Source organism: Camelina sativa, chromosome 8 (genome assembly GCF_030686135.1).
Source record: "Camelina sativa cultivar CO46 ecotype springtype chromosome 8, ASM3068613v1".
Classification (NCBI taxonomy): Eukaryota; Viridiplantae; Streptophyta; class Magnoliopsida; order Brassicales; family Brassicaceae; genus Camelina; species Camelina sativa.
Genome location: NC_141887.1, coordinates 1205496 through 1223202, shown reverse-complemented (window position 1 = coordinate 1223202; position 17707 = coordinate 1205496). Strand labels below are relative to the sequence as shown.

General features: G+C 37.6%; 3 protein-coding genes across 10 annotated transcripts; 2 read left to right on the top strand and 1 right to left on the bottom strand.

Moving 5' to 3' along the window:
• Positions 1 to 305: 305 nt before the first annotated feature.
• On the top strand, positions 306 to 6803 carry LOC104705485 (disease resistance-like protein DSC1). 4 transcript variants are annotated; one of them, XR_015564079.1, is made up of 11 exons: positions 306 to 1137; positions 1599 to 2685; positions 2771 to 3073; positions 3167 to 4689; positions 4791 to 5251; positions 5405 to 5485; positions 5701 to 5787; positions 5945 to 6041; positions 6122 to 6261; positions 6356 to 6430; positions 6547 to 6803. XR_015564079.1 is itself a non-coding variant. In XM_087462281.1 (10 exons), the coding sequence occupies exons 1-9, from the start codon at positions 341 to 343 to the stop codon at positions 6380 to 6382; spliced, it is 4704 nt and encodes a 1567-aa protein (XP_087318407.1). In that variant the 5' UTR covers positions 306 to 340; the 3' UTR covers positions 6383 to 6430; positions 6547 to 6803. The 4 variants fall into 4 exon arrangements, 2 of the variants coding, with proteins under 2 accessions (XP_087318407.1, XP_010419802.1); XR_015564078.1 differs by having other exon boundaries at positions 5375 to 5485; XM_087462281.1 differs by having other exon boundaries at positions 3167 to 5251.
• A 55-nt stretch (positions 6804 to 6858) lies between these two features.
• Positions 6859 to 10852, bottom strand: LOC104705484 (protein CLT3, chloroplastic). Of its 4 annotated transcripts, none has more exons than XR_015564081.1 (8): positions 10248 to 10702; positions 8496 to 8641; positions 8300 to 8337; positions 8034 to 8149; positions 7826 to 7911; positions 7690 to 7725; positions 7545 to 7599; positions 6859 to 7443 (listed from the first exon to the last, which is right to left on the bottom strand). XR_015564081.1 is itself a non-coding variant. In XM_087462284.1 (8 exons), the coding sequence occupies exons 1-8, from the start codon at positions 10700 to 10702 to the stop codon at positions 7009 to 7011; spliced, it is 1377 nt and encodes a 458-aa protein (XP_087318410.1). In that variant the 5' UTR covers positions 10703 to 10852; the 3' UTR covers positions 6859 to 7008. The 4 variants fall into 4 exon arrangements, 2 of the variants coding, with proteins under 2 accessions (XP_087318410.1, XP_087318411.1); XR_015564080.1 differs by having other exon boundaries at positions 7549 to 7599; XM_087462284.1 differs by having other exon boundaries at positions 7549 to 7599; positions 7812 to 7911; positions 10248 to 10852.
• A 57-nt stretch (positions 10853 to 10909) lies between these two features.
• On the top strand, positions 10910 to 17677 carry LOC104705483 (rho GTPase-activating protein 6). Of its 2 annotated transcripts, none has more exons than XM_087462283.1 (22): positions 10910 to 11672; positions 12124 to 12160; positions 12292 to 12368; positions 12573 to 12643; positions 12720 to 12798; positions 12895 to 13039; positions 13130 to 13249; positions 13495 to 13572; positions 13742 to 13797; positions 13878 to 13947; positions 14032 to 14116; positions 14317 to 14557; positions 14630 to 14848; positions 15141 to 15443; positions 15815 to 15864; positions 16112 to 16172; positions 16249 to 16332; positions 16435 to 16545; positions 16643 to 16812; positions 16899 to 16965; positions 17081 to 17197; positions 17282 to 17677. In XM_087462283.1, exons 1-22 carry the CDS (start codon positions 11619 to 11621, stop codon positions 17474 to 17476), a joined length of 2490 nt encoding a protein of 829 aa, XP_087318409.1. In that variant the 5' UTR covers positions 10910 to 11618; the 3' UTR covers positions 17477 to 17677. The 2 variants fall into 2 exon arrangements, with proteins under 2 accessions (XP_087318409.1, XP_087318408.1); XM_087462282.1 differs by having other exon boundaries at positions 14029 to 14116.
• The last annotated feature ends 30 nt before the right edge of the window (positions 17678 to 17707 follow it).

Genomic DNA, 17707 nt, shown 5'->3' with positions numbered 1-17707 from the left:
AAACCCTAGAAGTACTCTGTTTCCATGGATCTATTATCTCTCACACCTTTGGGGCGGGAAAAAAGTAAAGCTTTTGTTTTATTTTACTTTTGTTGACATTGTTGTTTAGGATTAAATATGTAGTAGTGACATCGTTGGAGTGGACAGCTATGTATCTTTCATATTTAAAAATTGTAATATTTACCATCGTCCTTGGTACACAGTTTTTATTTTGATTTTTTTTTAAAAACCGTAAATTAAATCACACGTCAAAGAAGATGAACGCGTTAAGAGTATAAAAAGAAGAAAGAGACGACCACAAGATTAGTTTTGGCCGTTTTGGCTTCTCTCTCTCGAGTAGATGAGAGTCGATGGGATAAGCAGCCGGAGGAACTTTTCACCTAAACATCATCCATGTCGACCGTCATGTTCCGTCGCGAAACCTCCGCAACGTCCCTCTTCGATGCTCTTGTCCCAGCGGTACCTCAAGATGTCCTCAAACAGAGGATTTCCTTCGTTTATCAGACTCCCACGGCCTACTCCTTCTCATGCTTCTTCCACAGCTGCGGCTGCTTATGGCTTCGGCGCTAGTTACCCATCATCCGTTTCCTCCGGTTCCTGTCCGATCTATGCTGATGATCCCCTCGGTGGTGATTCTCGACCACCGCCTTTACACTTTTCTCTTGCTTCTGACTCTCAGTTGAAATACGATGTGTTCCTCAGTTTCCGAGGACCAGATTCCCGTGAGAATTTCGTGAGCCACCTCTACGACGATCTATGTCGAGAAGGAATAGAAACTTTCGTAGACAGTGAAAAGCTTGATGCAGGGGATGAGATTGAGCCGGCGTTGTTGGATGCCATCGAACGGTCGAGGATCTCGGTAGTCGTGTTTACCAAGGAATACGCCTCTTCCAAGTGGTGTTTGAGAGAGCTTGCAAAGATCATGGAGTCTAGGAGGACCCGAGGCCAAATAGTTTTGCCTGTCTTTCTCGGTGTAGAACCCATGGAGGTCAGATGGCAGAGGGGAAGCTACAGTGTGGCCTTTTCTAGGCATGATAAGGCTCCCGAGGGATCAAAACTAGCTGAGGAAGTAATTGAATGGAGAAAAGCCATGAGCGAGGCTGCCAATATCTCAGGATTTGATTCCAGTACAGTTAGGTAAGTTTGAGATGGCTTAGTGGCTTACATTCACATGTAGATGTTATCATGTTTAATGTTAATATGTTGCTTTAACTGCTTTGGTCAGCTTATCCTAGGAGTTGGTTTAGTAGCCAATTTCTCTTGAGTTATTTTCTTCAGAATTTAATAGGTTTAACTTTATATTTTTAACCCTCATTCAAAAACAGAGGACACATACAGATAACACTATGTGACTGTACCTTCTTATGATAAGTTCACTCGAATTGTTTCAGCCTGTTTTGAAACCTTAGAAAAAATATCTTAGTGCAAGTATAACACATGTGCTCTGTTTGACTTAGCAAGCTTGTGGTATCTGCCTGTACACTGAAACATCTGAACCCTTAACAGTTGTACAATGATGTATTTGATTTATTAGTGACTTCAAATCTTAGTTACAGTATTTAACTTTCTTTGTGATCATATGATTGATGTTTTTGTAGGCCTGCATCTAAACTTGTGGATGAAATTGTTGCAAATGTTTTGAAGAACCTAGAAAACATTAGCTTGAGTGAAGACGAGGGCTTGGTGGGAGCTTATTCTCAAGTAAAGGAAGTGGAAGCGTGGTTGGGACATGGATTACATGAAGTGCGGACTATAGGGATATGTGGAATTGGTGGTAGTGGGAAGACTGCCATTGCTGGAGCTGTTTTCAATCGCCAATACCAAATGTTCGATAGCTACTGCTTCCTTGCAAACGTTAGAGAACAATCTAAAAAGCATGGACTTCATGCCTTGAGAAACGAGCTTCTTTGTCAAATTCTTGGTGAGACTGATATAAACATTGCTACTCCTGAAATTGGATCCAGCAGTATAAAGAACCGTCTACGTCGAAAAAGAGTACTTATAGTTCTCGACGATGTAAGCAGCATAACTCAACTGGAGTTTTTGATCAGCAAAACTACTTACTATTCCCCTGGAAGTAGGATCATTGTTACAACACGAGACATGAATGTAATCAAGAACGCTGACAAGATATATTCTCTGAAGGGACTATCTAAAAGTGATTCGCTTGAACTGTTTTCACAATGCGCCTTCAAACAGAGCTACCCTCCTGAAGAATATTTGGAATTGGCAATGAGGGCTTCTGTTTATGCAAAAGGGATCCCTTTGGCTTTGAAAGTTCTTGGTTCCTTTCTCTGCAAGAAATCTGTGGTAGAGTGGGAAAGTGCATTAAGAAGACTCAATAGTTCTCTCGATGAAGAGATCTTCAATGTACTCCGAGTAAGTTTTGATGGACTCAGTGATGAAGAGAAGACGACGTTTCTTCATCTTTTGTGTTTCTTCAATGGGCATGAACGAAGATTCATAACTGATCTTATTAATGGTTGTGGTATCTCTGCAGATATTTGCATACGTGGACTTGTTGATAAGTGCATGATTACTTTTACTAACGACAGGCTTCAGATTCATGACTTGTTAAAGAACATGGGTAGACAAATGATAAAGCTAGAATCACCTCAGGATCCGAGCAGACGCAGCAGGCTCTGCAGCTTTGATGAAGTCCAAGAAGTGCTTACAGAAAATACGGTAATAACTAAGTTTCTTATTGCTTTTCTAAGAGTATAAGTGTGTACCATTGCATGCATTATAACGTCTCTCTCTCACACATCAGGGAACTATAGTAACAGAAGGCATATCCCTTGACATTTCTGAGAAAGAAGAGTTGCAGCTCGACTGTCATGCTTTTGAAGGGATGCGTAATATGAAAATTCTAAAATTTTCGAACGAACACTGTAATGAAGATAGCTGCAAAATCCACCTTCCAAAAGGTCTTCACTATCTCCCTACTAAACTACGTCTACTTCATTGGGAATGCTACCCTATAGCAAGTTTGCCACTTAGCTTTATTGCTGATAACCTTGTCAAAATTCATATGCCCACTAGCAGACTTGAGCGTCTGTGGGAAGGATCAAAGGTATATTTTATATGTTATGCACATTTTGGTTCATATAGCTGAGTTGCATTACAAAATTTTAAGCCTCTACTAATTATGACTCCTTGTTTGCAGTCCTTACTTAATTTGAAAGAGATTGATCTTAGCAACTCTCAGTTCCTGAAGGAGTTGCCAGACTTGTCAAATGCTCCCAAAGTTGAACGTATTGAAGCCAGAGGATGTGCAGAGTTAGTAACCATCCCAAGTCCAAGAAACAAGTTGGAATCTCTTGAGTTCTTGGATCTCTCCGGATGCTCAAAGCTTAAGGATTTCCCAGAGATTTCTTGGAATATTAGAAGGTTGTGTTTGGCTGATACTGGTATTCTAGAGGTTCCTCCATCAATTGAGAATTTCCATCAGCTTAGTGTCCTAGATATGAAAAGGTGCAAAATGCTAAAGAAAGTTGCACTAATCAGTAAAAAGTTGGAGAAGCTAGAATGTTTGGATCTATCTGGTTGTTCAAGTGTTACAAGCTTTCCCGAAATCTCTTACAGTGTGAAAGAGCTTCTTCTAAGTGAGACTTCCATAGAAGAGATCCCTTCGGCTATCAAGTACTTCACAAAGTTACAGTTACTGGAGTTAAAGAACTGTCTGAGGTTGACAAGTCTTCCAAGCAGTATTTGTGAGTTACAGTCTATAGTGGAACTCAATCTTTCTGGATGTTCAAACTTGACTAGCTTTCCTGAAATCACAGAGAACATGTACAACTTAAAGTATCTTTCTTTAAAGGGAACGACCATTAGGGAGCTACCTTCATCACTCGAGAACTTGACTAGCCTTTGTTCTCTAGATCTTGAGAACTGCAACAGCCTCATCAGCCTTCCAGATAGCTTACTCAAATTAAAGTCCTTGGAGGAACTTAATATCTCTGGCTGCTCAAATTTGGTCAACTTTCCAGGACGCATTGGAAATCTCGGATCTTTAGTTACTGTCAGAGCAAGTAGATGCAGAAGTGAAGTTGTTGATTTTCTAGAAGGTGGTTCAAGCTCACTTAAAATCTTGGATTTAAGTGACTGTGGGATCACAGAGTTTCCTGAGTCTTTAACACTCTTATCTACAGTGACAGAGCTAGATCTGAGTCAAAACTGTTTTAGCACAGTACCTCCAAGCATCAAGGATCTTCAAGATCTCCAAAGTCTCGATTTAAGCCATTGCCAGGAGCTTGAATCCTTGTTAGGAGTCCCAACTGGTCTCACAAGGCTTAACGTAATCAACTCAAGATTGCTGGAAACGGTTGCACTCAGAAACTCTTCTGAGCTTCAGCTTTATCCTTTGAACAATGTGGAAGCCTTTGTGTTTGCTGCTTGTCCATCACTAAGCCAATATGCGACAGACAACATCAAGGCTTATGCAAAACGCAGAATCCATGTCATGGCATCCCATCTAGGTCTTACCTTAAACTTTAAAGGTGATGACTTGTCTCTCAATAGATGGATGAAACCACAACAAGTGCAATATTTGCTCTCTACCATGTACGGATATGGGAACCTCCATGAAGCATTGATCGGTATACATACAACCTTTTTCAATGATGAACTGATATTAGAGGAGCCACCACCTAGGCTAATTGGTCGCATACTCCATGATTTCCATGAAAGGTATAGGCTAGATGTTCAAGGTCTGCTACATTTCTTCTCCTTGATCGCACATCTATATCTGTATTACCAAGGAAAGCCTTCAACTAATTTCTGCTTACCAGGGGATAATATTCCTGAATGGTTTTGCCACCAAAGCAACGGGTCATGTGTTGAGGTAATGCTTGAGCATCTCAAACATTCAAATGAGAGTGTTACATTGGCAGGTTTTGCTATATCAGTTCTTGTTGCGTTTCAAGACTATAATGATGATAAGGGTATCAGCATCAAATATGAGTGTCAGTTCCATTTCAACTATATTAGGACTTATGAAGGATCAGGATATTTGAGGGGATGGGATGGGAAAAAGGGAAAGCCTTTGTGTATTGAAGGGGATCATTTGTTCTTGGGCTTCGATTCGTCTATTCTCTTTGATGCAGCCAATGGTATCGAACAGTTTGTTAAATATTCTGAAGATCTTGTTAAAGCCAGTTTTCAATGTTATGTTATTGATGAGGATGGAAATCCTATCAATTCTTGCACGGTAAAAAAGTGTGCAATCCAACCACTATATACATGTGACCTGGTATGCATATACATATATATAATCAGTTCTTATGGTTAAGTTCTGCATTCTCGCAATGTTTGTCTTCTGATACAGATAACAACTATATAATTGGTGTTTCCAACTCTGTTTTACATTGAATAGTTCTGGATCTGCCCTTTTCTTAATTGGCAGACCAAGTCTCTAAAGGCAAACTTAAGCACACATGACATAACCAAAGGACTGACCACAAGTTTTACAGGGTTTCTTGAGAAGGTATGTAATTTCATACTCTAAATAGTACTGTTTCTTGATTACTAGAAAGTCTATCAAGCTGTAACCGGATTATGATATATGTGATGTGGCTTTGAAGATCTTTTCATTGTTTCTCACGAGTTGTTTCTTTTGACTCTGATTATTCTGCTTTGATTTGATTATTAGAAGTCAGTATTAGAGTGGTTAGCATGTCTACCTTTGTTTTTTGTTTTCAGGTGTTGAGAGATTTAGACTTATATGGTGCAATCTCATTAGGCATCATGAATGTTCTTGGTAACTTATCTGTGGATGTTTTCCATCAGGTGTGTTCACTCTTAGCTCGGGGTTTTATCTCAGCATTGCGGATATTGTTCCATGCATTGTTCAAACTATATGTGTGCATATTGAATTCGAAAAGGTTGTCCATCTTTTAGTCATGCATCATGAAAAACTACTTACTTATTTTGTTTTCACTTGTAGGGAGGATATGTTTATATCATCATAAAATGTGAAAATGGAGGCCTACCTTTAGGCCTTCAAGTTTTGAATTTGCATCTTGGGACAGCACCACTTGCAGGTCTCATAATTTATATTTTTCTGGATTATATGTATGTATCTCTAGTACTTGATGAATCTTCTTTTATTGCTTCTGTACAGTCAAGCTGATTCAAATGGCCAAACAATCTCAAGATTCAAGGGCATTCTCAATTGAGTTTTCGAATGTGGACGGTGGAGATTTTGGTTGCAGGATCAAAGTTAAGAAATGCGAGTTCCGTCCATTGCAGAGCCATGTCATGGTAAAATTAAAGCATTCATAGTCTCTGCATCATTTGGATGATTGCTTCTATTGTGTAACTTCTTTTATGGGTCAGAGGTCTAACATCCTTACAGCTAATTGACAGATATGCAATTACTTAAGTTTAAAAGGAACCAAATTGCTTGATGGAGATGTGACATGTCTGTGATGTGAGTTTGCTTCCCTATTCAGGCTTTTGTCTTTGTGATTATCCTTTCGGATTAGTGGAGTTTTGGTATTAGAGCTAATTTTAGTTGTTTATTTGTTTGAAACACAATTTTTGCAGGGCATACTCAATCAGTATCTGCTACAACACCATCAAGGTCAAAGGTTCGGCAAGTTTCATCTTAATCAAAGTGTTCATTTATGTTATTTGGATGATGCATCCATAAAAAAAACATTCAAATGCAGGATCTAGACTCAACGCTGAGATGATAATTTTTGTTTCTAAACTCAGTTTTTCCTTCTAGATGTTGTATTTGGATACAATTTTGAACGTTTATGAGGTTGTAAAAATATTTTCTTATGCAATTTATTCCAAAATGACTAAAACTGGCATATACTTAAGTAGTTTGTTATATGACTTGGGCAATCGAACTAAGAAAGCGTCAACTTTTACATTAACGTCATCGAAATATGTTGCGTTATATACATCATCCAATCCTCATATTACCTTGATTCAAACCGAATCTTCATAAATCTTTCAAATCCTTTTATTGAAAACAAAAACCTCTAGGTAAAGCCCTCTCTAGGTGGGAGGAGGTGAAGGAATGACTGTATCAGTATGAGAAGAGTTAGCTCCTTGTGGTGTCCAACTGTAAAGTATCATTCCCAATACAAGTATGATTGTGCCTCCCATAAACCCTGCTGGTAGTGATGATGCAACTCCAAGATACGGTAGTGGCAATGTGAATAGCAACACTGCAATTGGTACTGAGATTGTCGATGCAAGACATGACACCACCGCGGTTGAAAGCTTGAGCAGTCTTAAAAGCGCAATGTTATAGCCAATGTTCACTATCACAAACAATAGAGGCAAAAACGGAGCCCCATCACATCCTTTTGTTAGTGTCCCAATGTTGAGGAAGCAAACCGCACCATCTTTTAGGTAGCTACCGAGTTGATTAAACGGTATGCCCCAAAGTTTTGAAAGAAACGGAAGAAGCAATGCGATGCAAATGGCCTAATTGGTTGGGGGAAAAAACATCAAAGAGCAAGATTACTTATCTTGGAAAGCAAGTTAGTGGTAAAGAGATGAAGGGGATATTTTAGGGTAAGAAATACCTACTTGGAAAGCTGAACCATATGAATTTACTATAAATAGATCGAGTGAAGCTCCCTATGATAGTACAGAGAAGATGATTTCTCAGTTTTCAAACAAAAACTTCTGTCTATGCGTGTTAGGGATTGGGGAATATGCAATGTTTACCTCTAATCGTTTTTGGCTATCTATAAAGATGGCTTCCTATAAGAAAAAGGAATTCAAGATCGATTAAAGTGAATAATTTAACCAAAAGTTAAAAAGTTGTGATGATCAGGTGAATAACGAACCTTTAATACTGTACCTGCTCCTTGAAACAAGAAAGAAAGAACCATTAAAAGAATCCAAAATATTCCGGCTTCCTTTAACGAATGAGCAGCACCTGATCCACTACAGATGCAAAAACAATAATATTGATTCCTGTTGTGTGATCCTTTGTGAAAATACCAAAAGAGAAGCAAAAAAAGAAAGTTGGTTTAGTATCTAGAGCAAGCGGACTGAGAAGATTTAACCTTGCCACACTGACGATTACACCGAGAGCTACTAGAGTGCATCCGAGTATTTGGTTTACGCTATATCTTCTCCGGAGAAAAATGATGGAGAAGAAAATTTGCCAGATTAGAAATGTCTACAAGAAAACAATTGAGTATGTTATTAGCAATAATATCAAGAAAACATGGTTTTAAGGGCAAGAAAAATTGTCAGTCTTTTCACACTACTTAAAACCAGGAAGTTGCAAATAGTACAGAAGCATATTTTAAGTTATACCGCTTCTAACCTGAGATAAAACTGTAGTAGATGGCCCTGAAAGATTCGCTGAGTAGAGAAAATGCATAATAAAAACAATAAGATGAATAAAGTTGCTTTCGTAAGATGAATGCATTTATGCTGAGTACTCTCATTCCCTCTTAAAAGAATTAACCAATTTTAAATAAAGGATCGCGTAGAGAAATCCATAAATGTAATTTTGTTACCTGCAGCTGCCATTCCAGAAGCTGCAGCTAGAGCCTCTAAGATGCCAACAATTAAAAATGGAGGTTTTGGCACAGAGAGCATCGCATCTGTGACAGTTCCAGCACGATATCGAATATACAAGATAGTATAATATACAGCTACATACCTATACATGAAGAAATAAGCAAAAGATGAATGTGGTTCTGTAAATTAAAGTTTGATAATATATATAAACAAGATTATTCCAGGACATCATATAAGCACTAATTAAGGAAAACGAATACGAGAGCAAAATCTTTCACAGCGAGTAAGTTTCAGGTCCACCAAGAACAGAGCAACCATCATATATATATATATATATATATATATATATATATATATATATAGTTCTTAAATAAATTAAAAAAAAAAACTAAAATATATCTCTACCTAATCTAATCATTCTGTGTTAAGCACTGTAAAATAATCTTAAGAGTCCTCAACATAAACATTTTGGTAATATACCAAAGAGAAAAACATTTGCTGTTGTTTGACAAGTTAAGATTCAAGTATCTAATGCAACAAAACAAACTTGACTAGCAGACAGCAAACACATGGAAAAGGGACTCCAAGAATATGAAGGTGATCAATTCCGGTTTGGATTCCCATTAGTTTGGTTTGAGAAACCTCATCATAATAAACTATGGTTTGGTCCCATAATTGTATGTACTTTATCTGTGTGGTTAATGGTTATATTACAAAAGTGGAAAGAAACCATAATATTTGGTTTTGGTTGAGCTTAGTAGGGCCATTAGGAAAAATTAATTAAGTCTAGGCCAGTGGACCCGTAAATTCGTAAAGAATGGCTCCTAACAAGGAGAGCGGATAATGAATATGTGAATAAGTGATGTATGGACGGACTCTATTCAATTTGGTTCCACCACCTTTTTATTTTGATAACTTGGTTCCACCAACTTACATTACGTTGTGATTTTTTCCTCTATCATCTTACCAACGAATTAATGTCCCTATTGTTAGTGCTAATTGTTCATTTATATATAGAATATATATATATATGTTGGCAATAGAAAAGTGTTTTGCAAATGGTTATAAATTAATACTATTAACTTGGAAAAGCCATGATTAATCCCAAAATAAAATAAAAAGGAATGTGAGTAAGTAACTAATTATGTACATTCATTGCATGTAGAGAAATGATTGAATAGATTATATGTACCCAAGTAAGAAAGAAGAAGTATCCAACTCGAAAGAGACTACAAGCCAACTCTGACCCGTTCCAACAAGTTTCTAATTTTATTCAAATTTTCATAGGTTTAGTTATCATATTTTCTGAGAATTTAAAATGTATTTGCAATCAAAGATTCTGAGGACGATCACTTTTTTAATTTCACTTATATCCAATGAGCCAAAGAATACCAACCACATAACAAACAACCAAAAAAAACACTCCCAATTTTTTAAAATTCACAATAAAATATATAATGTTAAACGTGCTAACCAAACCAATAAATCGATACTTAAGGAACTATTCTTTAGCATTACTAAACCTCTAAATTCATGCATACCACCAAAATTCTATTAGAGCTTATAAAACTAAAAACTAGGTGTTTTCGTAATATTATTATTTTAATTAGATTTCCAATTGTTAATAAAAAAAAATGTATCATATTAACATTAATATATATATATATATATATATATATATAAAATCAATGAATGAACGCATTTAACGATCGAAGAGGTGAGGGAGAGAGAAGATGGTTTCCGTTTACCCGAAGGTGGAGAGTTGCGCAAGGAAGAAGGGATATTGCTTGAGCGGAACTAGCGCCAGCTTATACATCACCCGGTTTCCGACTCCAAACGCCGCCGTAGCCGCCGCCCAAACAACAATCTCCGCCGTCCCAACATGATCAACCACCACATGGCTCCTTTCGACCTCGTTTTCTCCGATGGCGTAACCGCACACGCCTGGCTTTTTGATCGGCGCCGATCCATACAAGGATATCTTCGCCGGAGGAGTTGAAAGAGCTTCGATAGTCCTCCTCCGGCTGATGAAACGCGGAGTGATCGACGACGGTACTAATGAAAGACGAGGTGGAGGATTGATGTGATGGTTTCGACGTCGGATGGTTAGGGAGATGGATTGAGGTCGGTTTACGGAATGCGATTGGACCGAGCTGATCGACGTTGTTAAACCGGTTGTTAACCGGCGAGAACTCGTTGCCATGGGTGAATGAATTATGCTCCCGAGTGATGGAGAGAGGGAATTGGGAGGGAGACGCCAAAGTGACTTTTGTCTTTTTATCCTCTCTCTCTCTCTCTCTCTTTCTTTTCTAATTTGAAACGATTTGGGATTTGCAAAGTAGTTAAAATTAAAGAACACAACAATATTTATTTTATAAGACAAACAAATGGTTTTTTATTAGCCCTTACCAAAAAAATACTTGAGCAGCCAAAACATTTCTCTTTTAATTTAAGTTGGTGAATGATTGGATTAGAATAGAAACAAACAAATATAATGAGTGAATGTGTTCTTGACAAAAACAAAAATTATTTAGATAGATTTACTGTGTTTTCTAAATCTATTGGAGTATTAGGAGCGGAATTATAAAGTTTAATTTTGGTTTAATATCTTTAATTTCTCAGTCCTCTAATAAAATCATACCAGACCGAATAACCGTAAATCGAAACCAAACTAAACCAACACGAACCGATATTACCACCGCTCGATGCGAGAAGTATAAGGAGATAAATGTGAAAGCATGACAAAAAAAAAAAAAAAAAAAAGGTAAGAGCTGTCTTTGTCGTGACGTCTTTTGATTGGTTCGATGCATAGAATTAGACTACACCTTGCTGTGCCTGATCATCCCCTCTCTTCTTCTTCCCTCTATCCCTCCTCGTCCTTCACTTCTTTCTATTGTAGCTGAGGTAGGTCAGACTCTGCAGTGATTTAGCTGGAAAATAATTAAGGCAGGGCTTGGCTAGGAATAATGAGAGTTCATAAAGCCATCGATTCGGGCTAATGTGAATAGTTTGATTCGTCTGGAGAGCTCTTTGGAGAGATAGCAATTTTGGTTTCAGCTTATTTTATTTTATGATCTTTTTGGATGCCTATTTTTGATTAAGTGTGTGTTACTTCTGCAATGGCGGCTTCTTTAGCTGCTATGCAGCGACCTCAAGCTGGAGCTTTGAATACGGTAATTACAGTCACTCGTTTTGCTTTGTGAGAAATTGGAATACTACTGTTGAGATGATTAGATTAGTGTTGAATGCGTTTGTGAGACTGGCTAAGTACAATTTCTTGTAAAATATTAGAATTTTTGCTCAAACGACTCTATTGGGTCGAGACCGAGTTGGTGCCATTGAATTAGAAGTGAATATATGCATCTTTTTTTTAGGGAATTTTGGGGTTTCAAATTCATCAGTTCGTTCAAGTCCAAAGCAGTCAACCCTTAATTGAAACTATTTTGTCCTCATTAGATTAGTAGGCTAGTCTTATTATACCAGTTTAGGAAACCTGAAGCCAAACGATTTTCGGATATGTTTGTTGTTTAATCTGTAGCTCTGCGTGTTTTGATTTGTATAACTATTCAAGAGCAAGCCAAACTGATGATAACCCTCCGTTGTATTCCGTAATAATTTTTACAGGTTTATAAGAGTGGTCCTCTTTTCATTTCATCGAAAGGTAACACTTCTATTTTTTCCTATTGTTTCAAGATTTATCTACTCTTCACCTCTACCCACTGCGTAACGGTTTTGATTCCTTAGTTTTCACCATCTTGTTTACTAAATTATAAATGTCATTTTGATTGGCAGGACTAAGTTGGACATCTTGGAAGAAGCGTTGGTTTATCCTTACCCGAACTTCTTTGGTGTTCTTCAAAAATGATCCAGTAAGTATTTGTGATCCTTTTTCTCCAATTAATATAATGCTTTTACTTTTTAGCTTTTCCAACTTAGGATGTTATATGAAAAGAAAACTTAGATGGTTGTATCAACTTGCTAGACGCTTATGAGGATCTTGATTGACAACTATCAACTCCCACTTTTCTTGAACTATTTCATACCTTAAGCTCATTGTTTCAACTGTTTGACAGAGTGCATTACCACAAAAAGGAGGTGAAGTAAATTTGACTCTTGGAGGCATTGACTTGAACAGTTCCGGGAGGTAGGAATTTCCTGTGGTTGTTGTTTATAAGAATATCTCCCAACGTTATAGCCTGTGTTAACATCCTCTTTTGCAGTGTCGTGGTGAGAGAAGATAAGAAGTTGTTGACTGTACTATTCCCTGATGGGCGTGATGGACGAGCCTTTACCCTCAAGGTGATTTCTATATTTACTTGGCTGACTTAATTTTTGTTCCCGTGCTATGATCCTCGGTTATGCTTCTATGAAGTGCTAATTTTTTGGCTCACATAGGCTGAGACATTGGACGACTTGTATGAATGGAAGGCTGCCCTTGAGCAAGCCCTTGCACAAGCCCCCAATGCAACACTTGTAATTGGTCAAAATGGAATATTCCGAAATGAAGCAAACAATGCTATGGAAGGGTCCTTTAATTCATGTTAGTTCTCATTTATTTCATTATTATCAGCTCCCCTGCTATGGCTCTTCTCATATTCCGGATGTATATCAATCACACCCTGGCATGCAGGGAGGGATCAACGCCCATTGAAGTCTTCGGTTGTTGGAAGACCAATTTTGCTTGCTTTAGAAGAAATTGACGGAACTCCATCTTTTCTTGAGAAAGCACTTCAATTTCTTGAGACATATGGTGAGTATTGGCCTCATAGTTTGATTAGTTTCCTCTCGTTCATGTTCTAAACCTTACCATTATTCTCTGTTGTTTATCCTCTAGAAAGTAGGTTTTTTATATTATCTTCAGTGCCATATATATACATATATATTTTTTTTGATTCGTTTTGAACTCATCATATACGCTATTATAGAAGTGGTTTTTGTTTCTAATTGCCCAGATAAATGTTCTTGTATTGATACTGCACCTTTTTGTCTGCACAGGAACCAAAGTAGAAGGAATCTTAAGACAGTCTGCAGATGTTGAGGAGGTAGAACGCAGAGTTCTAGACTACGAACAAGGTATTGATCTTGTACATATGGACCTTTTCTTTTGTGTTGAAATCTCGGAAAGGTATATGTATATAGATGTAGGGATTAGGATATAAGCTCATTCTCTGTATTTATTTTCCGACATCTTCCTCTTAAAAATTCTTTAATAAACGAAAATTTTCCAAATGTACTTATCTAGGCAAGACAGAATTCAGTCCTGAAGAGGATCCACACGTTGTTGGAGACTGTGTTAAGGTACTATATTGTGTGTCAAATATATTTTCCAGTTTTAATTATTTTGTTGACATATTTATGCCATGCTATTGTATCTGCAGCATGTTCTGCGGCAGTTGCCTTCTTCTCCAGTCCCAGCGTCGTGCTGCACTGCTTTGCTGGAGGCTTATAGTAAGTCTTTGTATATATGGAATTTATGTTTGTACTTAGGGGTATGTGTGTATATAACTTGCGTTTTACCTTTTTCTACAGAAGTTGATCATAATGAAGCTCGAGTTAAATCACTGCGCTCTGCTTTAAACGAAACATTTCCAGAGCCAAACAGGCGACTACTACTGCGGTATGCTTTCAGATGTGATCTATGAGTGATCATAAAAACGGCTTAGGCATTCTACTTAGGCAATGAACTTAGTAGAATATTTTAATCCTCATTTGCATAAGCCATGGGAAATATGTGGTGCTCTCATGGAAGCTGCTTGGAAGTCAATTATTTCGATTACTTCAAATAACTTTGTTCTCAGCGTGGGTTGTATTCTGCAGGATTCTAAAGATGATGCATACTATCACCTCTCATTCATGTGAAAACCGGATGACTTCATCTGCTGTTGCTGCTTGTATGTCCCCATTGCTCTTACGTCCTCTACTGGCTGGAGAATGTGATCTAGAAGGTTTCGACACTCTAGGAGATAACTCTGCCCAGCTTCTTGCTGCCGCTAATGCTGCCAATAATGCTCAAGCCATTGTCACAGCCCTTTTGGAAGACTATGGGAATATGATCAATGTAAGATTCTATTTGATCCGTTAATTTATCTGGTTTCACACAATGCTAGTTGCTCAACTATTTGTTTTGCAGGATGAAGATCTTAAAAGATGCTCCACTTCTACTGATTCTCATATTGGCGACAGTGGGCCTGAGAACTCAAGTGATGAAGAAGACATAGAGGTCAAACGTCCTGACTTGCATAATCTGGATATAGGAGAAGGGGGAACAGATGATGAGAATGATGTTAGGCTGAGCAGAAAACCGAGTGAGAGCAGTGATTATGCTGGCAGTGATCTGTACGACTACAAGGTTTGTTATTTGCCATCATCCCACTGCGCCATGCATTTTGGTCATAGTACACCTACATAGAATTCTTAAATAAGTGATAAGTTTGAAGTCGTTTCCATTTGTATGCATTCCTTCAACCATCGGCTACTATCTTGTTATCTTTGGTTACTTTAGATGATGATAGATTAGTGTGACATTTTAGTTATATTTGGTTTTTTATGTTTAGTTTTTCCGTAGCGAAAGTGGTAGTATTTAAACCTTCAAGGAAATCCAGTCTAATATATTTATTTCCTTTGATTGTACTATCTCTCAGGGATTTGGTGTTGAAGATTCAGATGCTGAGTCTCCTAGAGACATCCATTGTTCAGTCGAGAGTACAGGCTTTCCCACTAGAGTGAAAAGTCAAATCGAAGAGCCTATTAAAGATATAGAAATTTCCAGCGTATCACCTACTGAAAATTGTTATCAATCAGGTAGAGATGCTATGCCCTCAGTTACTCCTAGTACTCCTCTCACTGCTCCTAGATACACAACATCAGCTGAGAAACCTGCAAATAAATCTACTGGCTTATCACCAGTTAGTGCGAAGCGTTCTTCATCCTGGGGAAGAGGCAACGTAAGTTTTCCATTGTCTTGCATGAAAAGTCGTAATTCTATTGTCATAGTGTCTGCAGCTGACTTGCCACAGATGCATTTATAAAGTATTTATGAGATTCTAAATGTAACATATTAGCTGTCCTTACAACTCTTTTATCACCACTAGACGAAGTTAGTTCTTCTCTTTCATTGTCTGGTCATGATCCATATTTCCTTTCAATATTGTCAGTGTCATGTTTATTGGTGCTATAGCCAAGATGAGCTGTTACGACTTGCATAATCCTAGAAGAACGCTAACCATCAACATCTTAGGAAGTTAAGATGTTATTAGAAGTCCCATCTGAATCTAAGGTCATATCTCAATATTCTTTCTTTGTTTACTGTGTGCAGGGAAAAAAAACACCTGCTAAAGGATCATTTGATTCCTCAGGAAATGACGAGTAAGATACTCAATCCTGAATGCATACATTGCATCTTTTTAATTCGTAATTTCAAGGTCTAAAGGTTTAAAAAAACATTCTATTCCCAAAGTCCATATGACATATATGTATATTTAAATAGGTCAAAAGGGTCTTGACTGTTGCAACATTCTACATTTCTACTTCGCTTTTTAAATTAAGAATAAATGTTCTCTTTGTTCTTATGAGCTTGACGTATTCTGACGCCAAATACTTTTGCTGCTTGTAGGCTTCTTATACAGAGGCTCGAGCTCATGAAAGATGAACTGCGGCAACGAATTGCTAAGGAGGTACTTTTTCTGGTAGTAGAAGTATTAATATGCTGATAACATAATGTTGTTGTATTGATTGATTAGATCACTGCAGGCTAAAGGAAATGCGGCTCTACAAGCTAGCTTGGAGAGAAGGAAGCAGGCTTTGCACGAACGTCGGTTGGCACTTGAACAAGATGTATATAGACTTTTTCTCTTGAGAAAATTTGTTTTTATCTTTAAAATTTTAAGGGAAAATAAACTTCTGTTTTGCTGACCATGCTTGCCATGGAATTATCAGGTGGAAAGATTACAAGAACAACTGCAAGCTGAGAGAGACCTACGATCCGCTCTTGAAGTTGGTCTAAGCATATCTTGTGGACAATTTAGCTCACAAGCTGCGGACTCCAAAGTCAGTATACACTTTAGTTTGAGAAAGCAGTTTTTATGTTACCTGTTGTTATATATCTCTTGCTTTCCTTAGTTCTAACATCACAATAAATGCGAAGACAAGGGCTGAACTGGAGGAGATAGCTCTTGCTGAAGCTGATGTCGCGAGATTGAAGCAGAAAGTGGCTGAATTACATCATCAGCTTAATCAGCAGCGACAGCATCACTTAAGTTCACTCCCAGATGCTCAAAGCCATCACCAGTTTCTCCATAATCACAACACTCAACTGTGAGTTTATTATACTCTGTGCCTGGTTTTAGCTATAATGTAAACTCGCTGAGAGAAATAACACACTATTTTTCACAATTTCGCAGGAACTCCTTTCAGCAGGACTTTGATTCCATTCTTGCTTTCGTAAATCAGGAGAGAAACCAGAGAACGGTACAATCTTATTATATAACCGAGGAGTCTCATTAACCATCGACTCCTTTATCATTCACCATTACATAACCAATAATCACATTAGTAATATTCACTTGCATTGAATCATATATAGGATGAGACTGGCCTAAGAGCAGAGTGGAGGAACGGTAGAGGAAACAATAGACAAGTACCAGGGTCACCGAGCTTAAATGCAGCATCCTTAGGCATCCCAATGGAAGAGTTTTCTCCGGTTAGTGTAAAAAATCAATCTCAAGATATTCAGAATTCAATTTGTATAAGAAGTTACGATTATATATGGTCTTGTAATATGTAGGTGATGGATTACACAAGACATCATCATCATCATCAGCCACCAGCAGCATCTGCAGCTCTGATGGAGCTAACCACTCGGCTAGATTTCTTCAAGGAAAGACGTTCACAACTGATGGAACAGATTCAGAATCTTGACCTCAACTACGGTTCCTCTTCCTCTTCTCTACAGCGATCCTCATCTCCACCGTGGAATTAGTAGTCTCTTTTGAGAAAGCTTTTGTCCAAAAATATATATATTAGGAAAAAATGTAAAAAAAAAAAAAAAAAAAAAAAAAAAAAAAAAAAAATCTAGTCTCATGCTTGTAAAACCGGTTTATCAAACCGACCATATTTACCCCACAAGATTGATGAGAAAATTGTTTGCTCTTATTTACCCAAGTAAAAATTTATTATTTTATTTTCTTTGGCCGAGATAAAAAAATGAAAA

Excerpts from the sequence above, each read along its gene's own strand:
- LOC104705485 (XM_010421500.2), top strand. The coding sequence starts at position 341 with ATGAGAGTCGATGGGATAAGCAGCCGGAGGAACTTTTCACCTAAACAT. Across the intron at positions 5,486-5,700 it reads TTACAGGGTTTCTTGAGAAG|GTGTTGAGAGATTTAGACTT; the intron begins GTATGTAATTTC and ends TTTTGTTTTCAG. Across the intron at positions 6,262-6,355 it reads CATTGCAGAGCCATGTCATG|CTAATTGACAGATATGCAAT; the intron begins GTAAAATTAAAG and ends ACATCCTTACAG.
- LOC104705484 (XM_087462284.1), bottom strand. The coding sequence starts at position 10,702 with ATGGCAACGAGTTCTCGCCGGTTAACAACCGGTTTAACAACGTCGATC. Across the intron at positions 8,150-8,299 it reads CTACTACAGTTTTATCTCAG|ACATTTCTAATCTGGCAAAT; the intron begins GTTAGAAGCGGT and ends GTTTTCTTGTAG. Across the intron at positions 7,726-7,811 it reads GAGCAGGTACAGTATTAAAG|GAAGCCATCTTTATAGATAG; the intron begins GTTCGTTATTCA and ends TTTTTCTTATAG.
- LOC104705483 (XM_087462282.1), top strand. The coding sequence starts at position 11,619 with ATGGCGGCTTCTTTAGCTGCTATGCAGCGACCTCAAGCTGGAGCTTTG. Across the intron at positions 14,117-14,316 it reads AACAGGCGACTACTACTGCG|GATTCTAAAGATGATGCATA; the intron begins GTATGCTTTCAG and ends TGTATTCTGCAG. Across the intron at positions 16,813-16,898 it reads CATAATCACAACACTCAACT|GAACTCCTTTCAGCAGGACT; the intron begins GTGAGTTTATTA and ends ACAATTTCGCAG.